Raw genomic sequence first — 25,146 nt, forward strand, 5'->3', positions numbered from 1 at the left:
CTGCAATTTTGGAAACCATATGGGGCAGTTCTACTTTATCCTATAGGGTCACTATGTGTCAGAATCTACTTGACAGCAATGAGTGGTTTTTTGGTTTGATGTGATATTTAATCAGAAGGTCTTATGTTTGGGGGACATGTGTGGATTTTAGGTAGACTAGACCATAAACTTCTTGAAATTACATGAAAAATTTTACATCTGTGAATTTTTGGGGAGAGGCTAGTCTCTAGTTTTTATCCAATTCTTGAAGAAGTCCTTAACATGGATGGAGTTAGGAAGAATTGCTTTACCTATATTATCTCTATTGGCATAAACCCTGTGGCAAGGTGGGCAGTCTTTATTTTCCAGGTCTTCACATCAAGAGACCAGAATCTAAGGCTTAGTATGGTTAAGTTACTTGCCCAAGGTCACACAGTTAGTAAGCGGTCAGGCCAGGACTCAAGCTTTTGTCTGCCTCACTCCAAAGTCTGTGTTCCTTCTACTTTAAGGCCCTATATCACACCTTTATGTCCTTAACTGTATCAGTTAAAGGGGAGTGGCGAGTGGGAAGCCTTGAGGTGTTTACCTAGAATCAGTAGCTGAGTATTCTCAGTCAGCTCCCCGTGCAGATTGGCTGCCCTGCAGGAGTACAGGCCTTGGTCTGAGGAAGACACATTTGTGAGTAGCAAAGAGCCCTCGTGCAGGTAGTGAAGGGAGGCCAGTTTGCTTTTATTCCTGAACCAAGTGACTTCAGCTTCAGGTACACCTAGGAAGAAAAATAAATTCATCAGCCAAACAAGCAGGTGAACCAGGCGGCATGTGTGGCCTCTGGGCTGGCCCTCACTGTGACTGCTTGGCAGGAAGCATCTGCCTGGGCGTCTTCTACTTCCTTTGGCGAAACTACATAAAGACTTGGGCCTCTCAGTCTTCTCCGGATATTCTGCCTTTTAAAACTTACACGATGAGGCAGGAAGGAGAGGGCAGTTAAAAGATGATAAACCAGAGGCAGCTGGTAAAGTGTACTTGAAAAGGTGAAGAGAGACTGCCCAAATTCTTTGGGGGAAACATATTATAAAATCGTAAGAAGCAAATCTATACGTCAGTGAAAACAAATGATCTACGACTATGTAAAACAAACAGTATTGAGTAAGAAAAGCCAGACACAAGAAAGAATGTTTTCATTTCTGTAAGTAAAAAGCAAAACCTGATAACATTAATCTATGCTGTTAGTGGTAAGGGTAGTGACTCCCCTGAGAGAGTAGGAGGAAGAGGGAGTGGGGACAAGATACTTGAGCCACTGGTAACGCTTTGTTTCTTGATCTGTGTGCTGGTTTGGCAGGGTGTGTTCATTTGGTACCTTTATGATATATACACTTTTCTGTATGGATATTACATTTGGTGATGGTTAATTTTATGTGTCAACTTGGCTAGGCTCTGGTGCCCAGTTGTTTGGTCAAACACTAGTCTAGACTCTGTTATGAAGTACTTACAAGTGATGCAATCAGTTGGCCTTAAGTAAAGCAGATTACCCTTCATAATGTGGGTGGGCCTCCAGTCAGTTGAAGGCCTTAAGGGCAAAAAAGAAGTTTTCCCTAGAGTGTATTCTGCCTCCAGACTATATAATTTGGCAAGAATGCCTTCACTATTTACTCTTCCTACTACCTGACCTGGAAGCCCTGGTGGCACAGTGGTTGAGAGATATGGCTGCTAACTAAAAGGCTGGCAGTTCAAATCCACCAGGTGCTCCTTGGAAACCCTATGGGGCAGTTCTATGGTGTCCTATAGGGTAGCTATGATTTGGAATCGGCTCCATGGCAATGGGTTTGGTTTATCACCTGACCTACAGATTTTGGGACACAAGCCTGCAGGAATCTCTCGTCTGTTGCCTGACCTGATTTGCCACCCGCCCCCCCAAACTGTGTGAGTCAATTCCTTAAAACCAATCAAACTCTCTTATACACACACACATAAAACAAAACAAAACGATACCCACTGCTGCTAAGTCAATTTCCGACTCACAGCAAGCCCATAGGACAGAGCAGAACTGCCCCACAGGGTTTCCAAGGCTGTAATCTCTACAGAAGTAGACTGCCACATCTTCCTCTTGTGAAGTGACTGCTAGGTTCAAACCACCAACCTTTCAGTTAGCATCCAAACATGCTTAGCCACTATTCCACCAGAGCTCCTTATGTACATATACGTTATACATATACACGCACACGTATACATGTAGTCCCTAACTTAGGATGGGATTCAGTTTCAACAACTCCGTCGTAAGTCAGTTCTGACGTAAGTCAGATACTTCATTTTTTTTTTTTTTTTAGTTTTCATTATTATTGCCTTTTGTTATCAGTATCTTTATAAATCCAATCTTTGCCTTTGGGGATTGGAAACATTACATATAAACTTACAGGTGTATTTTAGTACATACATAAAAAAAAAAACCACATGTCCGTAAAAAATGGACGACGCTGGTATTCTGTCAGTTGCGGTAACAACTCCACTTGTGGAAGGTTCTGAATCATCTGGGTTACCTCTGGGAATGGGGACGGCATTCTTAGAAAATTACTGAAAGTTGTCTCTATGGTCTTTTTACATGCTTCAATATTGTATATGGTACATATTAAAAATGATAAAATATAAATAAAAAACAAACAACCAGACGGTTGTGAGTGTGGTTCGGTAACTTGAATATGCTGTAAGTCTGGGACTACCTGTATGTATATGTGTGTGTGTATGTATGCATGCATGTGTATTTGTATACATAGAATATAGAGAGAATTAGGGCTAGACTTTGCCCTTAATAGCCAGCCTAATGTCAAGGATACAGTCTTCAGAGATTTATCTTTGTACCTGTTAACTTGCCCTCGAATCTGATAAACAAAATTTACTAGGAGTCTGCTCTATAACAGGTCAAGCTCTCATTATGGCCCCTCAGGACTTGCTGTTCCCAAGCCCAGGAGCAGGAATTGGGGTGACAGGGTGGTCTCATGTTCCACTGCATAGACTTACTGGTGTCCTGGCTGCTATGCGGCCCAGGAGGGGTTTTCCAGGCCTTGGAGCATAGCCTAAGATGGAGGCGGGTGGAACTGTTTGGCAAATCTCTAGGGTCTTTCTCCCTCTTACAGGAACAGAAACGTAACTCCATTCCTCTCTTTTGTTCAGAGAATTCAATGTGAATCACTAGGGACGGCAAACTGGCTGGAGGGGGGAGGCAGGGCTCCTGAAAGGGGATGGAGACCTGGATATTACATCCTTTTCACACCAGGGAGAGGCACATGCCAATTTGGCTCAAATGATACGACACTGTTTGCTCAGGTGCATGAGAGGGGCTGAGCTGGCATCATCTCTAAACACACCTGGAGAAAAGACACAGGTGAGAGGGAGAAAAGCTGGTTTTCATTGCTGTACCACTAGGGAGAGCAAGAGCGTCATGACACCCAGCCGTGCCAGCTTGGGAAGACAAAAAACCCAGCACTCAACAGAAGGCCTCTCAAAAGCAAGTTGAAGGCAAAGACCCCCACTCATTTATTTCCAAAAGTACAAGGAAAAATGAGCTCCTACAAATATTCATTCTTTTTTTGCTATGAATTACCCATATGTAGTGCCTATTGTTGGCATCTTCCTTTGAGGAGGACTGTGGGTAGCAAGCACACAATCCCTTCGAGGAACTAGAGGTTTTCTAGAGCAAAAGAGGCAGAATAAGAGACCTGGAGTAAGTGGGCCTTTAGTTCCATCAACAAAAGGGTGATAACTAAATGAATGCAGAGTGAACGCTCTCTCCGCAACTGTGCCACGGTGCATGGTGTGTGCCTCCAGAGTCCGCAACTGGGGCTCTCTCTGTGTGTGACATTGATAATTCCTGCCGAAGACTCCTGCTGCTCACCAGCGTATCCTTCTCTGAGACAGATGATGTGGGGGAGAGAAAATGACAGAGAGAGAGAAAACATGAGAATGAAAGAGAAAATACGAAAGAGACAGGGAAAGAAAAGGAGAGAGAGAGAATACGAGAATGAGAGAATATGAGAGAGAAAACAAGAGACAGAAAAGGGGACAGAGAATATGAGAATGAGAGAGAAAGCACGAGAGAGAGACAGAGAAAGAAAAGGAGGGAGAGAAAAAGAATATGAGAATGAGGGAGAAAAAATGAGAGACAGAGGAAAGGAGAGAGACTATGAGAATGAGAGACAGGGAGAAAAGGACAGAGAGAATGAGAATGAGAGAGAAAACATGAGACAGAGAGAAAAAGAGAAACAGAAAGAGAGCCAAGGGATGGAGAGAGACCCCAGGTATTGGTTGTAAGCTTCTTCCATTCTCTCCGTCACTCTTTGCCACGTGTCCCCATGAAATAGGGCCTGATTAACAGGACAAGACAGGGTATTTACCAATGGGGCTGAATTTCTCAGGTAAGAGCTGAGGGGTTCACAGTAGAAATGAAAATGTTCAGGATAGCAAAGGGCGGCAGAAGGAAGTTAACTTCCAGTGTCCGTAAAACTGGAAGCACGGAAGTGAGCAGTAGTAGAAGTGGCAAGGGATGGGAAATTCTGTAGGACTAGTTCTCTAATAAATTGATAAACAAACCCTCTCACACTTACGCACAGACCTGCATCATGGGCCTGCTGATGGACGTGTTGTTGCTGGTGTTTCATTTTAAGGGTTTCCTGCCTGGGACTGTGGGCTTCAGGGAGAGAATGATGCCAGGAAGATGCTTTAGAATTGCAGCCAGTCTATTTAGGACTGGCTTTGACATATAACAAACAGAATCAGAATAAGGAAGAGGAAAAGTAAATGAGGCATCTTACTTCTCCCCAGAGACGACATTGATGCTTTAGGAAACTTCACTAGCCCTCACATGTGCCAAAAGTCCCTTGAGAAGGTACTAGATATACATGCCTCATACTGACGTCTAGAATGAGTCTCGCTACCTAAACATCAGGAGCATACGGAGGTCATGAGCTATGCAAAAATATCTTCAACACGTTAGAGGGAGAAAGAACATCTACTGAATATTTGTTATAAGTCAAAGGTTTTATAAACATTTAATTTTTATTTATTGTGCCTTAAGTGAAAGTTTACAAATCAAGTCAGTCTCTCATATGAAAACTTATACACACCTTGCTACGTACTCCTAGCTGATTTCCACCTAATGAGACAGCACACTCCTTCTTTCCACCCTGTATTCCCCATGATCATTCAACCAGCTTCTGTCCCCCTCTGCCTTTTCATCTCCCCTCCAGACAGGAACTGCCCACATCGTCTCATAAACATTTCATTTTTATAAAATGTTATAAAAACATTTATTTTTCACAGTGATCCTGTAAGGAAGTTCCCATTATAAATTCCACTTTATAGGTGAGAAAAGTGACATATAACATAACAAAGAACCAGAAAAAGGAAGAAACCTGCCTAAAGTCACATTAGTCTGGATCCCTGAATGATTACACGGGAGCAAAATCACTGTCCCCCTCTATTCTCCACCCCATGGCCAATCAGTGAGCCATAAATGGTGAGATGGGGATTCAAACTCAGATATATTTGATATCAAGGAACCTCATCTGAACAAGTATTCAACTAGCTGCCTCCTTAGAGAAAATCTGAATTGCTGCATTCCTATTTTTGAACTGCCAAATCCTTAAATATTTTCTACTTCTAGAATTAACTTTTCTGCTGTAATTGTGACATCAAGATTGTTGTCAGGAGAGAAGTTTCTAGAATCTATACTGGCTTCGTTAGCTCTCTTCTTGTTAGGAAGCTTGGTCATGTTGTGGGAGATTATTTTTTCCAGTCTGTTATGACATGACAGCACATTCTACAGAAAGAAACATCTGAGAAATGACGGCAGATATAATCCACCCCAGAACAAAGTCCAAAGCTATGTTGTTAAGTTCCTTAGATAGGCTCCCACTCTGGACTCCCTGGTATTATCTGTATCTAAAAAGGGGAAGGAAGAGAGCCTACCTTTACTTTTTATCCTTTGTGGCATATCTTATCAACAATACAATGCTCTCCCTGTTGCCTGAAAGGATCAATAAATGAGTCTAGTCATACCGGGTTGTAATTTCCTATGATTATAAGGATTAGTGCCTTTAATCTCCACTAAACTGCCAGTAGAGTGATGCTATAATATTATTATTTTTAAATCCCAGACAGGATATGCTTGTTAACTGGACTACTTGTTACATTTGGAAGTCGCTTGCACCATGGCAGCTTGTCAACATCTGGAGGTTGGGAGTTAACTGAAAGGTGGACCTTGCCACAGTAAGTTCTAAGAGCTTCTTAGGTAGGGTGATGGAGGGTAGCTTAGCGGATGAAAAGAGAAAGCATACAGTAACTCAAATGTCAGCCTTGGCAATCATCTAAACAGCCACGGAAGTTTGGAAAGGTTTTCAGCCTTCTACATTTCTCCATAGAGACTGTGGCTATGCTGACAGCTTTTCACAAAAGTCTTTTTCCTGGGTGCCCAGTTAGGCTACATTTCCCAGCATCCTTAGTACTTGTGAGGGGTCATGCGACTAAGAGGGAATGTGAGCAGTAATGATATGTGCTACTTCTAGGTTGTTGTTAAGTGCCGTCCTTCTCCAGGGACTGATCCCTCCTGACAACATGTCCAAAATATGTAAGACGCAGACTCGCCATCCTTGCTTCTAAGGAGCATTCTGGTTGTACTTCTAAGACAGATTTGTTCGTTCTTTTGGCAGTCCATGGTATTTTCAATATTCTTCGCCAACACCACAATTCAAAGGCGTCAACTCTTCTTCGGTCTTCCTTATTCACTGTCCAGCTTTCACATGCATATGATGTGATTGAAAATACCATGGCTTGGGTCAGGCGCACCTTAGTCTTCAGGGTGACATCTTTGCTCTTCCACACTTCGAAGAGGTCCTTTGCAGCAGATTTGCCCAATGCAACGCGTCTTTTGATTTCTTGACTGCTGCTTCCGTGGCTGTGGATTGTGGATCCAAGTAAAATGAAATCCTTGACAACTTCAATCTTTTCTCCGTTTATCATGATGTTGCTCACTGGTCCAGTTGTGAGGATTTTTGTTTTCTTTATGTTGAGGTGTAATTCATACTGAAGGCTGTGGTCTTTGATCTTCATTAGTAAGTGCTTCAAGTCCTCTTCACTTTCAGCAAGCAAGGTTGTGTTATTTGCATAACGCAGGTTTTTAATGAGTCTTCCTCCAATCCTGATGCCCCGTTCTTCTTCATGTAGTCCAGCTTCTCGTATTATTTGTTCAGCATATAGATTAAATAGGTACGGTGAAAGAATACAACCCTAACGCACACCTTTCCTGACTTTAAAGCAATCGGTATCCCCTTGTTCTGTCCGAACAACTGCCTCTTGATCTATGTAAAGGTTCCTCATGAGCACAATCAAGTGTTCTGGTGTGGCCTTTAAAAATCTTCCAAAACATCTTCCACACTTTGTTTTTCCCCTCTTCTGGTTGATAGGATGGTGGTAACCCCTGGGAGACCTTGGAAAGCATGTGTTCAAGATGGTGGAGCCAACAGCATCTTGTAACCCAGGATGACTGCATGGGAAATATTCTCTCCGCTTACCAGGAACACTCTCCTTAGACTCTTAGGTAAGCAATAATAAAGAATAAACTTCTATTGTGTTTGAAGGAGCCCTGGTGGCACAGTGGTTAAAGTGCTCAGCTGCTAACTGGAAGGTCAGCCGTTAGAACCCACCAGCTGTTCCACGATAGAAAGATGTGGCAGTCTGCTTCTGTAAAGATTTATAGCCTTAGAAACCATATGGAGCAGATCTACTCTGTCCTGTAGGGGTGCTATGAGTTGGAATCAACTCAACGGCAATGGGTTTATTGTTTTTGAGTATACATCTGGAGATCTACTTGTTACCAGAGTCTACACTACCCTAACTAATATAACCATTGCTGTCAAGTTAATTCCAACTCATAGTGACCCTACAGGACAGGTTAGAACTGCCCTATAGGGTTCCCAAGGCTATAAATCTTTATGGAAGCACTGTCTTTCTCCTGCAGAGGAGCTGGTGGGTTCAAACCACCAACCTTTCATTAGCAGCTGAGTGCTTAACCACTGCACCACCAGGGCTCCTTTCTAGCTAATATACTGCCTGCCTATCACTGAATTCTGAAATATTTATTTCTGCATTACTGTTAAAAAAAACCCGTTGCTGTAAAGTCGATTCCAACTTACAGCAACCATGTAGGACAGAGTAGAACTGTCCTGTAGAGCTTCCAAGGAGCAGCTGGTGGATTTGAAGTGGTAACCTTTTGGTTAGCAGCCAAGCTCTTAAACACTACATCACCATGGCTCCACTCTGCATCACCAGTCCTACCAATATCATCTCCTAAGTAAGTTCTTCAAAAGCTTCCTTTGCTTTTAAGATAAAACCCCAAAATGTACCATAATCTATGAGTGTGTAAGATCTAGCCCCTGCCTAGATCTTACACACTCATCTCATGCTATTTTCTTTCCTGCTCTCTATGCTACAACCACCCTGGCTATATTTCATTTCTTCAAATGCAGCGTGCTCTTTCTGTCTCAGGCCCTTTGCACATCTCATTCATTTTGACTGAAATACTCTCTCCTCACTGAACTCCTTATATCCTACTCAGTATTCTGGACTCTTCGCAAATAGAGAACAAACAGGGAAGAGGTATAGTGGATTGGATCACTTTTCAAGGAAACGTCCTATCTTATTCCTTGCTTAATGGTTTTTATGCTTAAGGACTGGGAAGAATTTGTGAGGCTGCATTTTACACTTTGAAAGCATGTCTGTGCGAAAGTTATACAGGGTATTTATAATAGTAGAGGGCTAACCACTCAAACACCTAAGGACGTGAGACTGTATGAGTAAATTATATAATATTATTAAGATGAACTACTATATAAAAAAAAAAACTATATAGTCATTAAAATTATCTTTATGATAATTGTTTATTATTAAGTGGGGGAAAAAACAGGATAAAATGTAATAGCAAGGAAATATGCTAAAATGTCAACTGTGGCTGAGTTTGGCGAGTGGGATTTGAACAGGTTGTTTTCTTTCCTTTTGGCATCTTCTTTACTTTCCTGTGCTTTTGGAACTTTCTCCAATATTCCTTTTATAATAACAAATTAACAGCTATATCTACACATCACACTGTACTCTAATTGTATATTTTCATAGCTTTTCTTCTTCCCAGACCATGAGCTTTCTGGAAGTTGTATCTTACCCATCTACTTCTCCTTGACCTAATTTGGATTAGATACGGACTGGACACAATAAAAACCTGCCAAATGAATAAGATGAATGAATTTGATCTGAAATCCTTAGTTAACCAGGCTTGTATTAAGGAATCCCACTTCCCCTTCCATTACCAGAGCCTATGCTACTAATGGAAACCCTGGTGGCGTAGTGGTTAAGCGCTACAGCTGCTAACCAAAGGGCCGGCAGTTCGAATCTGCCAGGCGCTCCTTGGAAACTCTATGGGGCAGTTCTACTCTGTCCTATAGGGTCGCTATGAGTCAGAATCGACTCGACGGCACTAGGTTTGGTTTGGTTTGTTGGATGCTACTAATTCTCAAGCTTGTACATTGCAGGCCATTAGCAATATTATTAGGACTTGGGGAATTGTATCCAACTAGTCAGGAGGTCATGGAGTCCCTAGGTGGTGCAAATGGTTAAGCATTGGGCTACTAACTGAAAGGTTGATGGTTCGAAGCCACCTAGGGCTGCCTTGGAAGAAAGACCTGGTGATCTGCTTCTGAAAGGTCACAGCCATTGAAGACCCTGTGGAGCACAGTTCTACTCTGCAACATATGGAGTTACCATGAGTTGGAATTGATTCCACAGCAATTGGTTTAGTCAGGAGGTCACTAAGCCCCCGACTAGAGACAGCGTAGAGTTTACCAATACTGGAGAGAAAGCCACAGAGCCACTGTAGCTGGAAAGTAAATGTAGTTCCTTCTGCCATTTTAGCATTACAATTGACTGGGGACTCAGTTCAATGACAATTTACTTGTCCAGCAAATTCACAGATTAACCTGTAATCAAAAGCAGGCTCTTTACCACCCACTTTGAATCAATATCTTGTTTAACAAAAGGCATAATGACAAGAGACACAAAGAATTTTTTAGTTAATCATGATTAATACAAATGGTTCTATGAATAAAGATGAAAATAAAGAATGTAACATTGTGGCCAGGCAAAAACTGAACATAACCTAGAATCTCACTGCAGGGTCGCCAAGAGTAAGTCTCTGGATGAAGTCTGGGAGACCGGGCACTGGGCAACATGGAGCTGACCAAAACTGTTGGTTAGTGTCCCAGGCCCCCCATGGTAAATACTTCCCCAACTGAACTCTGGTTCTCTCAGTCTTCTTTAAATGCCCAATTCCCTCATTTGCTGTCCTTTCTCCCTTCTTTAATTCTTATCAATCTCGACCCTCAAGGAAAGACCTAACATTGTCCATGTGTATCTCTAGCCGTGTGATGTCTAGGAGGGTTATGTTCATAGTGATCAGGTGGAAAGTGACTGTTCTGTAGAAAGGGCCCCACTGACACCATCAATCCATGCACAGAGGGGCAGCTCATTCACGGGAAGCCCTGTCAGGGGTTTTGTCTTAATTCCTATCTAGGGTACAGGGCCTGAAGAGATCTAGTTCTAGAAGGCTTTGCTGATGAAGCTGGACTTATAGGCCAAGCGGAGGGTTTTAAAGAAGCTAATGTATGATTATAGACTTACTTCTGGTTTCCTGGGACTACCAGAATATTTCAGACAAAACCACACCTGCTCTTTGGAAACAGTGTGTCCTAGATTAAGGTCTTCCTCCACTTACTCTAAAATGGGTTTTCTGGCCTTATAAATCACCAGATGATGGGACTGAGATCTGAGATGAAGAAACCTCCAGAGCAGGGGGTGCTATTGCCTGTTCACTCTACAGACAGGGTACAACTGGGGAACCTGGGTTTGGGTGTGGAGATGCCACAGTTGGGTGTATCTAATGAAGACAGCAACCAGACTTTATGTGGTCCCTGGCACAAGAGCCATTCATTTCTTCTTTCCATTTTGGGAGTGAAAACTCCTAATTGGTTTTTTAAAAAAAATTATGGTAAATATATATGTTCGCTAGAGAGAGACATCATGTTTGGTAAAGTGAAAATGAGGGAAGCCTTCCGTGAAATGGACTGACACAATGGCTGCAAAAATAAGCTGAAACACATCAGTGACTGTGAGGATGGTGCAGGACTGGGCAGCGTGCCGCTCTGTTGTATATAAGGTTGCCATGAGTTGGCGTTGACTCCCTGGCAACTAACAACAAAATATATATGTGATAAAATATCTGACATGTCAACCATCTTCACACGCAGAGTTTAGTGACGCTACTTACATTCATCATGTTATTCAACCTTCGCCCTTATCTGTTCCTAAATTATACCATTACCCTCAACAGAAGCTCAGTGTCCCACCCCTAGGGTTTTTATACACATTATTTAATTGCTGCTGGCTTACTCTACTGCCAACATGGCTCCTCAATGTCACTCTCTATCTGCCTTTTTCTAAACTCGTTGGCCAGGCGTTCAAGGTCTCCCATGATCCAGCAGCAGCCCGTCTTGCTGATGTTAATGCCCTCCACACCATCTCTGTAACTCTTGCCTCTCTCCAGACTAAAACACACACTGTTCCCTGTATAGCCTTGAGGATTTCTTTCCTATGCCCATGAATTTTCTCACCCTCTTTGATCTACCTGGAATGCCCGTTGTCCCCATCTTTGTATGTTCACATTCTACCAGTGTGCAAGGCGGACATACAAAACAAAACACCTCTTCCACCTCATCTGTTCCAGTCAGAATTAACCTTTCCTCCTCTCAACTTTTATGCCATTTCTTTCCTACCAGCACCAAAACTCTGAGGCAGAATTTGTGTCTAATTTGTCTTTGTATCTCCTAACCTAACACAGCTCTCCGTTAATATCTGAACTAATGAATAGGTATATGAATGAATTTCTCACCTGCAACTTGGCAGTTAATGGTCACATTCACTCCCTGCACTGTTCTGATGGTGCTTCCTATGTCAACTGTGATTGCAGGCTCCTCCGTGTTGATCACAGTCAATCGTGAAGTTTTCACCAGTGGCTTTCCTGAAGATGAAAAGAAATGGGAGATTTTACTAGACAATGGCTGTGGACTTGGGGCATTCTCTTGAAACACGGAATGACCAACAATAAATGTCTGGTATACCCACATTATTTTCACTTAACCATGTTTTCCTTTGAAACAATTGTAACTGCACAATATAAAAACCAACCAATCAACCAACTACCTATGTACCTATCACAGAGTTGTGAAAGAAAAGAAAAAGAGAAAGGATTGAACAGTATGAAATTATAGGATGGTATACAACAAGTTGGGATGTTTTGTACACTTTAGCATTGAGTTAACAAATTATCCTGTGCATTACATTTTTAAAGGCTGAATTTTTTAAATTAAACTTTTTATTTTCAAGTAGGTATAGATTCACACGCAGTTGTAAGAAACACTATAGAGAATCCCACTTACCCTTTACCCAGTTTTCCCCAATGATAACATCTTACAAAACTAGAGTACAATATCATGACCAGGATACTGGCACCAGTGAAGTCAAGATACAGAGCATTTCCAGCACCACAAGGATCCTACGTGTTGCCCCCACCTCCTCCTTAACCCCTTGGAAACCACTAATCTGTTCTCCGTTTCTACAATTTTGTCATTTCAAGAATGTTATATAAATGGAATTGCACAGTATATAACCTTTTGTGGTTGGCTTTTATTTATTTGTTTTGCCATTTGTTTGTTCACTCAGAATAATTCTCTGGAAATCCTTCTAGGTCTCTCATGGTCCCTGATTGTATCAATAGTTCATTCCCTTTTATCCCTGAATGGTATTCCATGGTATGGATGTACCACAGTTTATTCACCAAATTAAGAACATCTGGATTGTTTCCAGATTTTGACTATTACAAATGAAGCTACTATAAACATTCATGGATAGGTTTCTCTGGGACATATGCCTAGGAGTGCAATTGCTAGGTCATATGGTAGTTGCATGTTCAGTTTTTTAAGAAACTGCCAAACTTTTTCTAGAGTGGCTCTACCATTTTCCATTCCCATTCCCATTAGCATGTATAAATGCTCCAGTTTCTCTGCATCCTTGCTGGCATTTGGTGGTGTCACTATTTTTTATTTTAGCCATTCTGATAGGTATATAGTGATATTTCATTGTGGATTTAATTTGCATCCTAACGGCTAGTGATGCTGAGCATCTTTTCATGTGTTTATTTGCCATCTGTATATTGCCTTTGCTGAAACATCTCTTCATGTCATTTGCACATTTTCTAACTGGATAGCTTGTTTCATCATTGTTGAGTCTTGAGAGTTCTTTATATTCCAGACACTAACCCTTTGTCCCACCATTTGTCAGTTTGTTGTACTGTGGTGGCTTGTGTATTACTGTGATGCTGGAAGCTATGCCACTGGTATTTCAAATACCAGCAGGGTCACCCATGGTGGAAGGGTTTTAGTGGAGCTTCCAGACTAAGACAGACTAGGAGGAAGTATCTGGCAGTCGACTTCTGAAAAATTGGCCAGTGAAAATCTTATGAATAGCAGCGTAATATTGTATGATACACTGCTGGAAGATGAGCTGCTCAGGTTGGAAGGCACTCAAAATACAACTGGGGAAGAGCTGCCTCCTCAAAGTAGAGATGACCTTAATGACATGGATGGATTCAAACTTTTGGGACTTTCATTTGCTAACGTGGTATGACTCAAAATGAGAGGAAAAAACAGCTGCAAAAATCCATTAATAATCAGAATGTGGGATGTACAAAATATGAATCTAGGAAAACTGAAAGCTGACAAAGTGAAATGGAATGCATAAAGATCAATATCCTAGGCATTAGTGAGCTGAAATGTACTGGTATTGGCCATTTTGAATTGGACATATATGTGGTCTACTATGACAAGCTGACGAGGAATGACATCATATTGGTCATCAAAAAGAACATTTCAACATCTATCCTGAAGTGAAGTATTATAATCACATGTGCAAAGAGCTGGACATAGAAAACCAAAAGGGAAGAACATGCTTGGCATTTCTTAAGCTGAAAGAACTGAAGAAAAAATTCAAACCTCAGGTTTCAACACTGAAGGATTCTAAGGGCAAATATTGAATGATGCAGGAAGCATCAAAAGAAGACAGAAGAAATGCACAGAGTTACTGTGCCAAAACGAATTGGTCGATAATCAACCATTTTAGGAGGCGGCATATGATCAAGAACCAGTTGTATCAAAAGAAGAAGTCCAAGCTGCACTGAAGACACTGGCAAAACACAAGGCTCCAAGAATTAGCGGAATACCAATTGAGACGTTTCAATAAACAGATGCAGCACTGAAGTGCTCACTCGTCTACACCAAGAAATGTGGAAGACAGCTACCTGGCCAACTGACTGGAAGAGATCTATATTTGTGCCCATTCCAAAGAAAGGCAATCCAACAGAATGCAGAAGTTACTGAATAATATCATTAACATCACATGTAGGTAAAGTTTTGCTGATGGTAATTCAAAAGTGGTTGCAGAGTACATCACCAAGAAACTGCCAGAAATTGAAGCTGGATTTAAAAGAGGATGTGGAACAAGGGATATCACTGCTGATGTCGGATGGATCTTGGTTGAAAGTAGAGAATACCACAAAGATCTTTACCTGTGTTTTACTGACTATGCAAAGGTATTTGATTGTGTGGATCATAACGAATATGGGTTACATTAGAAAGAATGTGATTTGTGGAGGAAGACTTATTAACAACCTTTGATACAGAGATGATACAACTTTGCTTGCTGAAAGTGAAGAGGACTTGAAGCACTTACTGATAAAGATCAGAGACTACAGCTTTCAGTATGGATTATACTTCAACATAAAGAAAACAAAAATCCTCACAATTGGACCAATAAGCAACATCATGATAAATGGAGAAAAGACTAAAGTTGTCAGGGATTTCATTTTATTTGGATCCACAATCAACACCCATGGAAGCAGCAGTCAAGAAATCAAATGACAAACTGCATTGGGAAAACTGCTGCCAAAGACCTCTTTAAAGTGTTAAAAAGCAAAGATGTCACTTTGAGGACTAAGATGTCCCTGACCTAAGCCATGTTATTTCCAATCGCCTCATATGCATGTGAAACCTGTACAATTAATAAGGAAAATGGTAGAAGAATTGATGCCTTTGAATTATGGTGTTGGCGAAGGATATTGAATACACCATGGACTGTGAAAAGAATGGACAAATCTGTTTTGAAAGAAGTACACCCAGAATGCTCCTTAGAGGCAAGGATGGTGAGACTTTGTCTCATATACTTTGGACATGTTATCAGGAGGGACCAGTCCCTGGAGGACACCGTGCTTGGTAAAGTAGAGGGTCAGCAAAAGAGAGGAGGACCCTCAGTGAGATGGATTGACACAGTGGCTGCAACAGTGGGCTCAAGCGTTTAACAAGAACTGTGAGGATGGTGCAGGACCGGGCCGTGTTTAGTTCTGTTGCACACAGGGTCGCCGTGAGTTGGAACCAACGCAATGGCACCAAACAACAAAGTCCTTTGTCAGCTATTTGGTTTGCAAGTATTTTCTCCTAGTCTGTAGCTTATGGTTTCATTCTTTTAACAGGGTCTTTTGCAGTGTAAAGGTTTACAATTTTTATAGATAAAAATCTAATTTATTAATTTTTCTTTTTATGGATCCTGCTTTTGATATCAAGTCTAAGAACTCTTTACCAAGATTAAGACTCTGAAAATTTTCTAAAAGTTAAATAGTTTTGCGTTTTACATTTAAGTCTGTGATTCATTTTGAGTTAATTTAAAAATTTTCTTACTGTGATGCAGTATTTGTAACAAAACATTTCTACCATATTTATGCGTACCGAGTTAATTTTTTTATAGTGTTAAACTTAGGCCAAAGTTCATTTTTTGCTTATGGATGTCCAACTGCTCTAGCATCATTTATTGAACGGGCTATTTTTCCTTCATTGAATTGATTTTGTACCTGTATCAAAATGAAAATCTCTGTCTTCTTTGACGCCACATTGGTGGGGGCTTTGAGATACACTGTTAGAGTCTAGTGAGGGTGGATGTCTGGGCATTTGCTGGCACGGGGGTCGGGGGTGGTGGCACTTGGGCCAGAGTGTTTTCAGTGGTGTTTGGCTGGAATGGAGTGGTTTCTGTCTAAGTTTCCTGTCTTGCTAGACTTTCCCATTTCTGGTCCTTTGGATAGAGAAAACAGGCTTTTGTTGGGGCTTTTTTTTTTTTTTTTTGTACCGATTGGTGTTTCCAGGTGGCTGACATTTTTGCCTCCAAGTTTGGGATAGATGAGATAAAAAGAAAACCCAGGAAACTCATAATTGTGTCATTTCTTGGGTCCCAAGGTTCCTATCTGATCTGCCTTCTTATCTCTATCCCTCCGTCTTATTTTTTTTCTTTCTCTTTTTTTTATGTCCAGAGATTTTTGTTCTCAGCAGGAGGAACAGGGAAAAGTTCATCTACTCCACCTTCCCGGAAGTGGAAGTTCTATGCACACTACATTTTAACAGGCCTTTATCAGTTGGAGACAAAATTACAGCATGTCACGCACATGACTATAAAATACAATGAAAAGATTTATTTATTGAGCACCTTGGGGATACAAGGGTCCATATGAGATCATTTTCATATACCTAAAGCTGAATCTTTCATAAGTCAAATAGATTTAATTTTGTTTTAACCATTTTATAGACAGACCATTCTACAGTGGCATTCAACTCTTCCCTGCCTTTGTTAACTGTGAAGAAAACTATTATCTCCGTGATGCCCTTTAAAGTCTTATGCCTAGTTTTTTATACTTTTTGGTTTCTCTTACATTTATTTACCCTTTAGTTCTGCTTGCACAGTCACAGAGCTTCATATTCGAAAATGTCCCTCCTTCCTTTCCTCTCCTCTCCCCTTTTACTGTCTGCTAGGCATAGATCTTTAGGCTAGTTAGAACTGTGTTTAAGGGCAGGCACTTGAGTATGGTTCTGAGGAGCTCACCTTTGAGTAGGGGCATAGATTCTCCACGTCTGTTTCGACTGGTTAGGGGCCTGTTTCACATATATCCATGTATTTTAGATTACGTATGAACTGACGTGAAAATAATTTGCATGAGGGGATCATGGGAGAGTACAGCTGGAATGACACTGAATTAATATGGGTATATTTACCTTACCTCCCTACCCATAAGCAACTAGCCAGCTCTAACTCCAAAAAATATCCTACATCTAACCAACATCCTATTGCTCTAATCTAATACCAGTTCCCATCATCTCTAGCTGGCCTGCTGCACAGTCTAACTGGTCTCCCTGCTTCTACCTCCTTCGTGACAGTCTCTTCTTATGACAACCTTGTTACTGTCTGTTGAAGGTAGATGTCTAGGCTCCCCATTGAGCCTTTGCCGGTATGGGTGGTAGTGTTGATCTTTCTACAACATGAATCCCATCATACAACTCCTCTGCTTAAATTATCCAGTGCTTTCTCAGTGTAACTAGAACAAAATTTCAAGCTCCTTCCCCCACATGTTCTGGTCCAGCAGCCCACCTCTCCTACCTCAGTGAGACCACGCTCCCCATTAATCACCGTGGATTTCTCTGTGCTCCTCCAGCACGTCAGTACACTGGCACCGGCTGTTCCCTGACACCCTCCACTTACAGTTGTTTGCGTTACTATCTTGTCGTCATTCACGCCTCTGTGCAAAAATATCACTTCCTGGTGGGATCTTGGTGGCGCAGTGGTTAAGAGCTTGGCTGCTAACCGAAAGGTTGGTGGTTTGAACCTGCTCCTCGGGAGAAAGATGTGGCAGTCTGCTTCGGTAAAGATTTATAGCCTTGGAAATGCTATGAGCAGTTCTTCAGTCCTACAGGGTTGCTATGAGTCGGAATAGACTTGATGGCGATGAATCTGGTTTTTTTTTTGAAGTGAGACATTTCCTAACCACCCCATCTAAAGCATGCTCCCCTTACACTCCTGCCAGTCATGTATCCCATCACCAGCTCCATTTTCTTCATAAGCACTAGAACGACTGAAATATATTTTATTTATTTGTCTGTTATCCACCCTCCCTCCCTGGCCCCTACCATGGAATCTGCATGACAGCGGGGATCACATCTCTCTTGTTCTGTTCTTTATTCCTAGCATGTAGTCCTGGCACACAGTAAATTCTCAATCCAAACAAAAGACAAAAATCGAACCAGATGCTGTTCAGTCAATTCTGATTCCCGGCGGCCCCATGTGTCAGAGTTGAACTGCCCCATAAGGTTTCCTTTACGGAAGCAGAGCAACGGGACTTTCTTCCAAAGCGTTGCTGGGTGAATCTGAACCTCCAACCTTTAGGTGAATAGTCCAGTACAGACTGTGCCACCCAGGGACCTAGGTTCTCAGTAAATATCTATTAAGTCTCTCTCTCTCTCTCTGTGTGTGTCATGTGGATTATCTAGATTTATTTTTGTTTGCATCAATCACAACCCTGAGAGGCAGGCAAGTCAAGTATTCTTATCCTCGTGTGTAGACAAGGAATTTAGGCTCAGAAAGGTTCTATGGCTTGTCCAAGGCCACAAAGCTAGCAAGCCACAGGGTTGAACTGGGTCCCAGATCTTTGACCTAAAGCCCACTGCTTGTGACCGGGGGTCCCAAATCCTTGTCTGTGGACTGGCTGCCTCAGAACTCCCAGGGCACTTGTTACTGTAGTTGCCTCACTGTGTTATAAAAACGACTGTGCCAATGGGGAAAAGGAGGTTAGGAACCAGGGAGTTTCAGACTCGCAATTACCATGTTATTTTTCCTACAGGAATTTTAATAATAAAGGTGGTTTTTATGGCTGCAAGTGTATAGCTATAAAATTCAAATGTCAGTGAATTAAATTCAGCCCATAATTAATTATATTGAGCTTTTACTCAAAAGTAATGGCCTCCTCCCACCCCGCCATCACCAGGGGCGCTGTTGGTAGCACAGGCTGCTGCCTAGACATTCTTATTACCTTTATGATTCACTGTTAAGACACAGAGCTATCCAAATAGTTATAATCTGTAGAAATTTATAATGAAAACAATGTTTCTTAATCACATATTTTTATTCCACCCCAGAGCTAATAACTCCCAATCTCAGGTAGTGAGGTGAAAGCTGTAACCTCCCTTTGTAACAGGTTCCAAGGTTGCTAAATATGCAGCCAGATTTGATACTCATGCGTTACATTTTTTTAAGTTTTTCTTTTACTGGTTCCTCTGATTCCCGGTGCTGTGGAAATTTGACAAGTCACTAGTTCTCTATTAAAATTTTAAAAATTGGAGTTCTTCTTTTAATAATAATAATAATAATAAAAACCAGCATAAGCCTAGTTTACATCACCTGGATGAATAACTGAATACTGCCTTGTGACCCCAGCACCCATGTCTGTGCGCAAGATTACAAGTGATAAGAGGGATGCACGGAAGAGCTGAAATGGCAAATTACGCGGCTGTGCTAATACTAAAAAAGAGAATGGCACCCAGTAACAAAAAAGATTTCCCAATAGGCAAAACAAAAGCACCATCACGGAGCCCTTTGCAGCGTGAGCTGCGTCTCAGCAGTCAGTGGTGTGTACATGGTGCAAGCAGCCATATCGTTGCAGCAAATCGACATCAGCCAGCAGGTTCGATTAGCGTTTATAGATAAGGTTGTACTTCATATATAACTTTGTGTTATAGTTGAATGAAAGCTATAAGCAGAAGAAGGTTATGCTTAGTTTTATATCTATGTATCTATATGTACTTAAGAAAAATGAAGACATGGAAAGAAAGGCAGGCTTTTTAACTTATTAGGCTAATATGAGGGATCAACCCCCCCAAAGAGAGTCAGATACGGAAAAAGAAGTGCTAAGAGAATTTTTTTGTTCAGTTCCTTCTGACTTCATCATACCCCTTGGCTTTTGGATTATGGTTTCTGTGAGAAGAATATATAACAAGGAAAATGAAGCCTTACTCATGAGCTAGGGTAGTGCTTGTACAAAGGGTAAACCTGAACTGTGATCTAGAACTTGTGTGTCAGTATCCAAGGGTCTGAAGATGATTGGGGAAGAAGTTCCACCTCGTGATGCTTTTAAAACAGACGTGCTCAGCAACTGTAGTCCCTGGGTGGTGTAAACAGTTAAGTCCTGACTACTAGCTGAAAGGTTGGGGGATGGCACCCACCTACAGGTGCCTTGGAAGATAGGCCTGGCAATCTGCTCTGAAAGGTCACAGCCTTGAAAACCCTATGGAATAGTTGTACTCTGCGCACACGGGGTAGCCATGACTTGGAATCGACTCGGTAGCAACTAACAACTGCAGCTCAGCAATCCAGGCACTCTCCTGATTCTGAAGGATGAGTAACTCTGGGGAAAGAGACAGGGATAGGTGAACAGCCCCAGGAGCAAATGCTCAGAAGTACTTTCCTGTGCACAGTCTCGGCTCTGCCTCAGACCTCTTTCCCTCATGTGTGACTCTGGGTAGAATCAAACGCCAGTGGGAAAACATCTGAACATATGTGCCTGAAAAATATCTATGGCCCAGTATAACGGTGATTGAAAGAGGAGCCAGAGGAGATGGAAGGTTTGCGTTTTGACTGAAGCCAAGAACAGAAAGCATTTATAGTAATTTTTTCTCAGGGCTGAATTTCAGGCCTCTGCTAATTGGAACTTTGTTTTCAACAGCATGGTGCCTGCCATTTTAGAAGCCATGGAAGTTACTGTTTTGGTAACCAAATGCTTTTCCTCTTCTTCCTGGGCACATGGCTAGAGCATGTTCTAGGCTCTTTGCAGTTAGGTGTGGGCATGGGATTGAGATCTAGTACATCGAACCTGAGCAGAAGTGAAGTGTATCACTTCTTGACTCAACCCACAAAAACCCTCTTGTACAATTCTTTGTTTTAGACCTTACATGAGAAAGAAATAAACTACCATATTTTAGCCATCATATATTTATGGGTTTGTTTGTTACAGCAGCTGCTGTTGTTAGTTGTTGCTGATTCTGACTTGCAGTGACCCCATGTGTGCACAGCAGAACTGTTCCACAGGATTTTCAAGGCCGTGACCTTGCAGAAGCAGATCACCAGAACTGTCTTCCAAGGCGCCTCTGGATGGGTCCAAACTGCCAACTTTTCAGCCTGTAGTTGAGCGATTAACCATTTGTGATATCCAGGGACTCTACAGCAGTTAGCAAACCCTAAATAATCCAGGTTTAACAAATATTTGTTGACCCACCGAATGAATCACTGGGTCTTCTTCAATTCTTCTTACATCTTGAGATACACATATCAATTGAAAATGGTTCTTTCTTATCCTTAGCTATTAAAAATGAATTCTACTTCAAAGATACCAGATTCTCATTTTTCAGCTAGAGCCAATCTAGGATAGGAAGTGTGTGTATATATTTGTTTCCAAGAAAGACGAGAGGACTTGGGAAAGATGACTGGGAAACTGGGCAGGGAAAGAAACAAAGGCTGCAAGGGACAGCTTTGGAGGTTACCTGAGAGTTCCAGAAAGGATACATAAATGGCAAACAGGTTTCAGATTCTGAAGCTAAGTCTAGTGACTGGCAGAGTCTGTTTGGAGTACTGTTTAGATATGAATTCTGGGCTACATTCATTAGGACTGGGCGGCAAAAATGCATGGTGAACTAGTGATGTCTGCAGCAGGCATAAGCACGAGAACTGGAAGCCTACATGTCAGGTGTCCTAGCTTCATCACTTAATAGCTGAGGGATCTTAGCAAGTTCCTTAATCTTTTTGTGCCTTGGTTTTGTACTTTTATTATTGTGGAGAGGAAGAAGTAAATGAATATGTGTACCAAACCAAACCAAACCAAACCAAACCAAACCAAACCAAACCAAACCAAACCAAACCAAACCAAACCAAACCAAACCAAACCCAGTGCCAGCGAGTTGATTCCGACTCATAGCGACCCTATAGGACAAAGTAGAACTGCCCTATAGAGTTTCCAAGGAGCGCCTGGCGGATTTGAACTGCTGACCCTTTGGTTAGTAGCCGTAGCACTTAACCACTATGCCACCAGGGTTCCAAATGTATGTACAGCTCTTAGGAAATGCCTTACTTACTATCATCAGCATTATCCCTGCTATAACTCAATGAGAAAATGTATGATTAGTGTTGGGAAATTTTGATAAACTAAGAGAACACAGAAAAAAAAAAGGCTAATGGGAAGAAAGAGGAAGAAGACAGGTAAGAGGAAAAAGAATAAATCTGTTAACAAGAGGGAACTACACGGCTCCTATCTTGAAGAGCCGTCAGAGTTCCAGGATAATTAGTAAGAACAAATACTTTAAATATGATGGATTCTCCCTACGCTGCCGTCAGTATCTAGACAGCTGCAGGTAGCTTAAAATTCACACTAAGGCTGGCCTTGATGGAGATCCCAAAACATAGCCACTTCCAGGTGAGTTCTGCAACAATATATGCCAGCTGGACTCTGGTAACCCCATGAGACTGTATAATAAAATTCAAGTGAAAGGTCAATAAGATAGTGATACCTACTAATTAAAATATTCTACCACACAGCATTTCTTAAAGCCATAAAGTGTTATAAATTTCAAATATTTTCAGTATCTAAAACTAAGGCTAAGTAAATTGTATTAAACCCTGATTTAATCAACAGATAATAACTTGTAATGAGTGAGCCTATCAAAGAAATGCCTTAAGAGATGCTAGCCCCTGCTTACACTGCAATTATCACAGGCCCCTCACAGGGATCACTGGAGCTAAGTCTCGGAAAAATCCTTGAAATGAGAATTTCCAATCAAAGAACTTAAGCCCTCATGAGTGAAATAAGATTTAAGGGTACAGGATTAGCATGAACCTACGAAAGCCCTTAGAAACACAAACAATATTTATACACCCGAAATCTAATAATGGATGCTAACTATCAATGTCCAGTTACCATCCCTTGCTGGCTGGAAGCTTTTCAGAATCTTGCTACCCAGCAGTTTTAACAAGAGTTGCTTTGTTACAGATAATAGTTACATTAACATGCATGCTTTTTTCTTAGCCTAGTGCTCCTTCCAAATGCCTTTCACATTTTATAGCTCAGAAATTTTTAACTCCTTCCTGTCCTGCTGTCTCTCTTGCAAGGTCTCCTTCACTTCCACCTTTCTCTCGCCTCCTGAGTCAGCACCTCACTCGTGGGTCAACTACTCACCCTCTGCCCTCTCTCCTTGCCAGCCTCTGAGAACAATTCCAATGTTCTGCTCCACTTTTCCTTTCACTAGTTATCTTTCCAAGACTTCACTGCAAAAGCTTTACTTCTTTTTTTCATCTAGTCTTCTATTCCCAAAAAGATAAGGCCAGTAACTTTGCAAATGTTAGACAATCAGGTAAGTGGACTCTATAGCTGATAGTGGTGGGTGGTGATTGTTGTACTTTATTTGTATGCAAGAGATTCATAGAACTCTTTGTCTAAAAGACACCCAAGAGTGCAGCTATTTAAAACCCCTCCATTTACAATCAGGAGACAGGTTTATAGTTTGGAATCTGTTTCTAAATTGCGCAATGAAGCAAAGCTTTCCCTAGAATTTTACTTATTCTATTATTATAGTAAGCTTCCTTTTTAGCAATAGTGAAAAATAAATGTTTCTCTCCCACCCAAATCATTACATGGTTTTAGTTAGTGTAACGTGACTAAATAAATCATTATCGGACTGAGTAACACCCTGACTATATCTGGGAAGTGAGGTGAAATATACAAGCAGGGAATGAAAGATTTAACCTCTAGGCTATGTTCAGAGCACAAACATGTTTAGCCTGAAATGAATTTTTTAAAATTTGAACTACTTGGGCACATTTTAAAATTGGGATATTGCAAAAAAAGTGATTCTATTTTTTTGGGGGGTGGGGTTGGCTTCTCTAGAAAAAGTAGAAAGTCTATCAACATTAGATTTGCATTTTCTTTGGCAACAGTAAAATGAAAATGAGCCATAACCCTTCGGATAGGGTATGGTAGGTAGAATAATACTTCCCCAAAGATATCCATGTCCTAATCCCTGGAATTTATAACTATGTTACAGTAAATGACAAAAGGGAATTAAGGGTGCAGATGGAATTAAGGTTGTTAATCAGTTTATTTTGAACTAGGGAGATTAACCCAGATTACCTAGGTGGACCCAATTTAATCACATGAGCTCTTTAAATCAGAAGAGGGAGACAGAAGTGTGTGTCTGAGAGATGTAACATGGAGGAAGGGAGCCAAGAGCCAAGGAATGCAATGGCCTCTAGAAGCTAGGAATGACCATTGGTTTACAGCCAGCAAGAAAATGGGGACCACAGTCCTAAATCGCAAGTAACTAAATTCTGTCAACAACCGAATGAGTAACAAAAGGATTCTCCCTAGAACCTTCAGAAGGGAATGCAGCCTGTCAGCATCTTGATTTTAGCCCGTACCGATTTCTGACCTACAGAACTGTGAGTTAATCAATTTGTGTTGTTTTAAGCCTCTAAATTTTTGGCACTTTGTTATGGCAGGCATAGAAAACTAATATACAGGGTGTATACACTCTCCACTACACCACAGTCCTCACTACTACAAAACTAGCTAACCAGCACATGAAAAGATGCTCACTGTCGTTAGTTATCAGGGAAATGTAAATTAAAATCACAACGAAACACCACTTCATACACACTGGATGGCAATAATAAAAAGACAGATAATAGCAAGTGTTGGCGATGATGTGCAGAAAATGGAACACTCATATATTGCTGGTGGGAATATAAAATGGTGCAGCCAGTTTGGAACATAGTTAGCAGTTTCTTAAAAAGTTAAACATAAACGTACCTTAATAACCCACTGCTGATAAGTCAATTCCAACTCTTAGTGACCTGAAAGGACAGAGTAGAACTGCCCTATAGGGTTTCCAAAGAGTGGCTGGTGGATTTGAACTGCCGACCTTTTGGTTAGAAGCCAAGTTCTTAATGACTGTGCCACCAGGGCTCCAAATGTACTTAAAAAAAAAAAAAAAAAGAAAACCAAACTCATTGCCATTGAGTCAATTCTGATTCATAGTGACCCTATAAAAACCCACTGCTGTCGATTCTGACTCATAGCGACCGTTTAGGGCAGAGTAGGACTGTCCCATAGAGTTT

General features: G+C 41.3%; 1 protein-coding gene across 1 annotated transcript in view; it reads right to left on the reverse strand.

Moving 5' to 3' along the window:
- The window catches only part of ADAMTSL1 (ADAMTS like 1), a 389,822-nt gene that overhangs the window by 59,074 nt on the left and 305,602 nt on the right, over positions 1–25,146 (reverse strand). The window contains exons 21-22 of the mRNA XM_064290455.1: positions 11,960–12,088; positions 566–745 (exon numbers count right to left, since the gene is read on the reverse strand). Coding sequence (XP_064146525.1) covers positions 566–745; positions 11,960–12,088 — 309 coding nt within the window. The remainder of the gene's footprint in view (positions 1–565; positions 746–11,959; positions 12,089–25,146) is intronic.

Source organism: Loxodonta africana, chromosome 9 (genome assembly GCF_030014295.1).
Source record: "Loxodonta africana isolate mLoxAfr1 chromosome 9, mLoxAfr1.hap2, whole genome shotgun sequence".
NCBI lineage: Eukaryota > Metazoa > Chordata > Mammalia > Proboscidea > Elephantidae > Loxodonta > Loxodonta africana.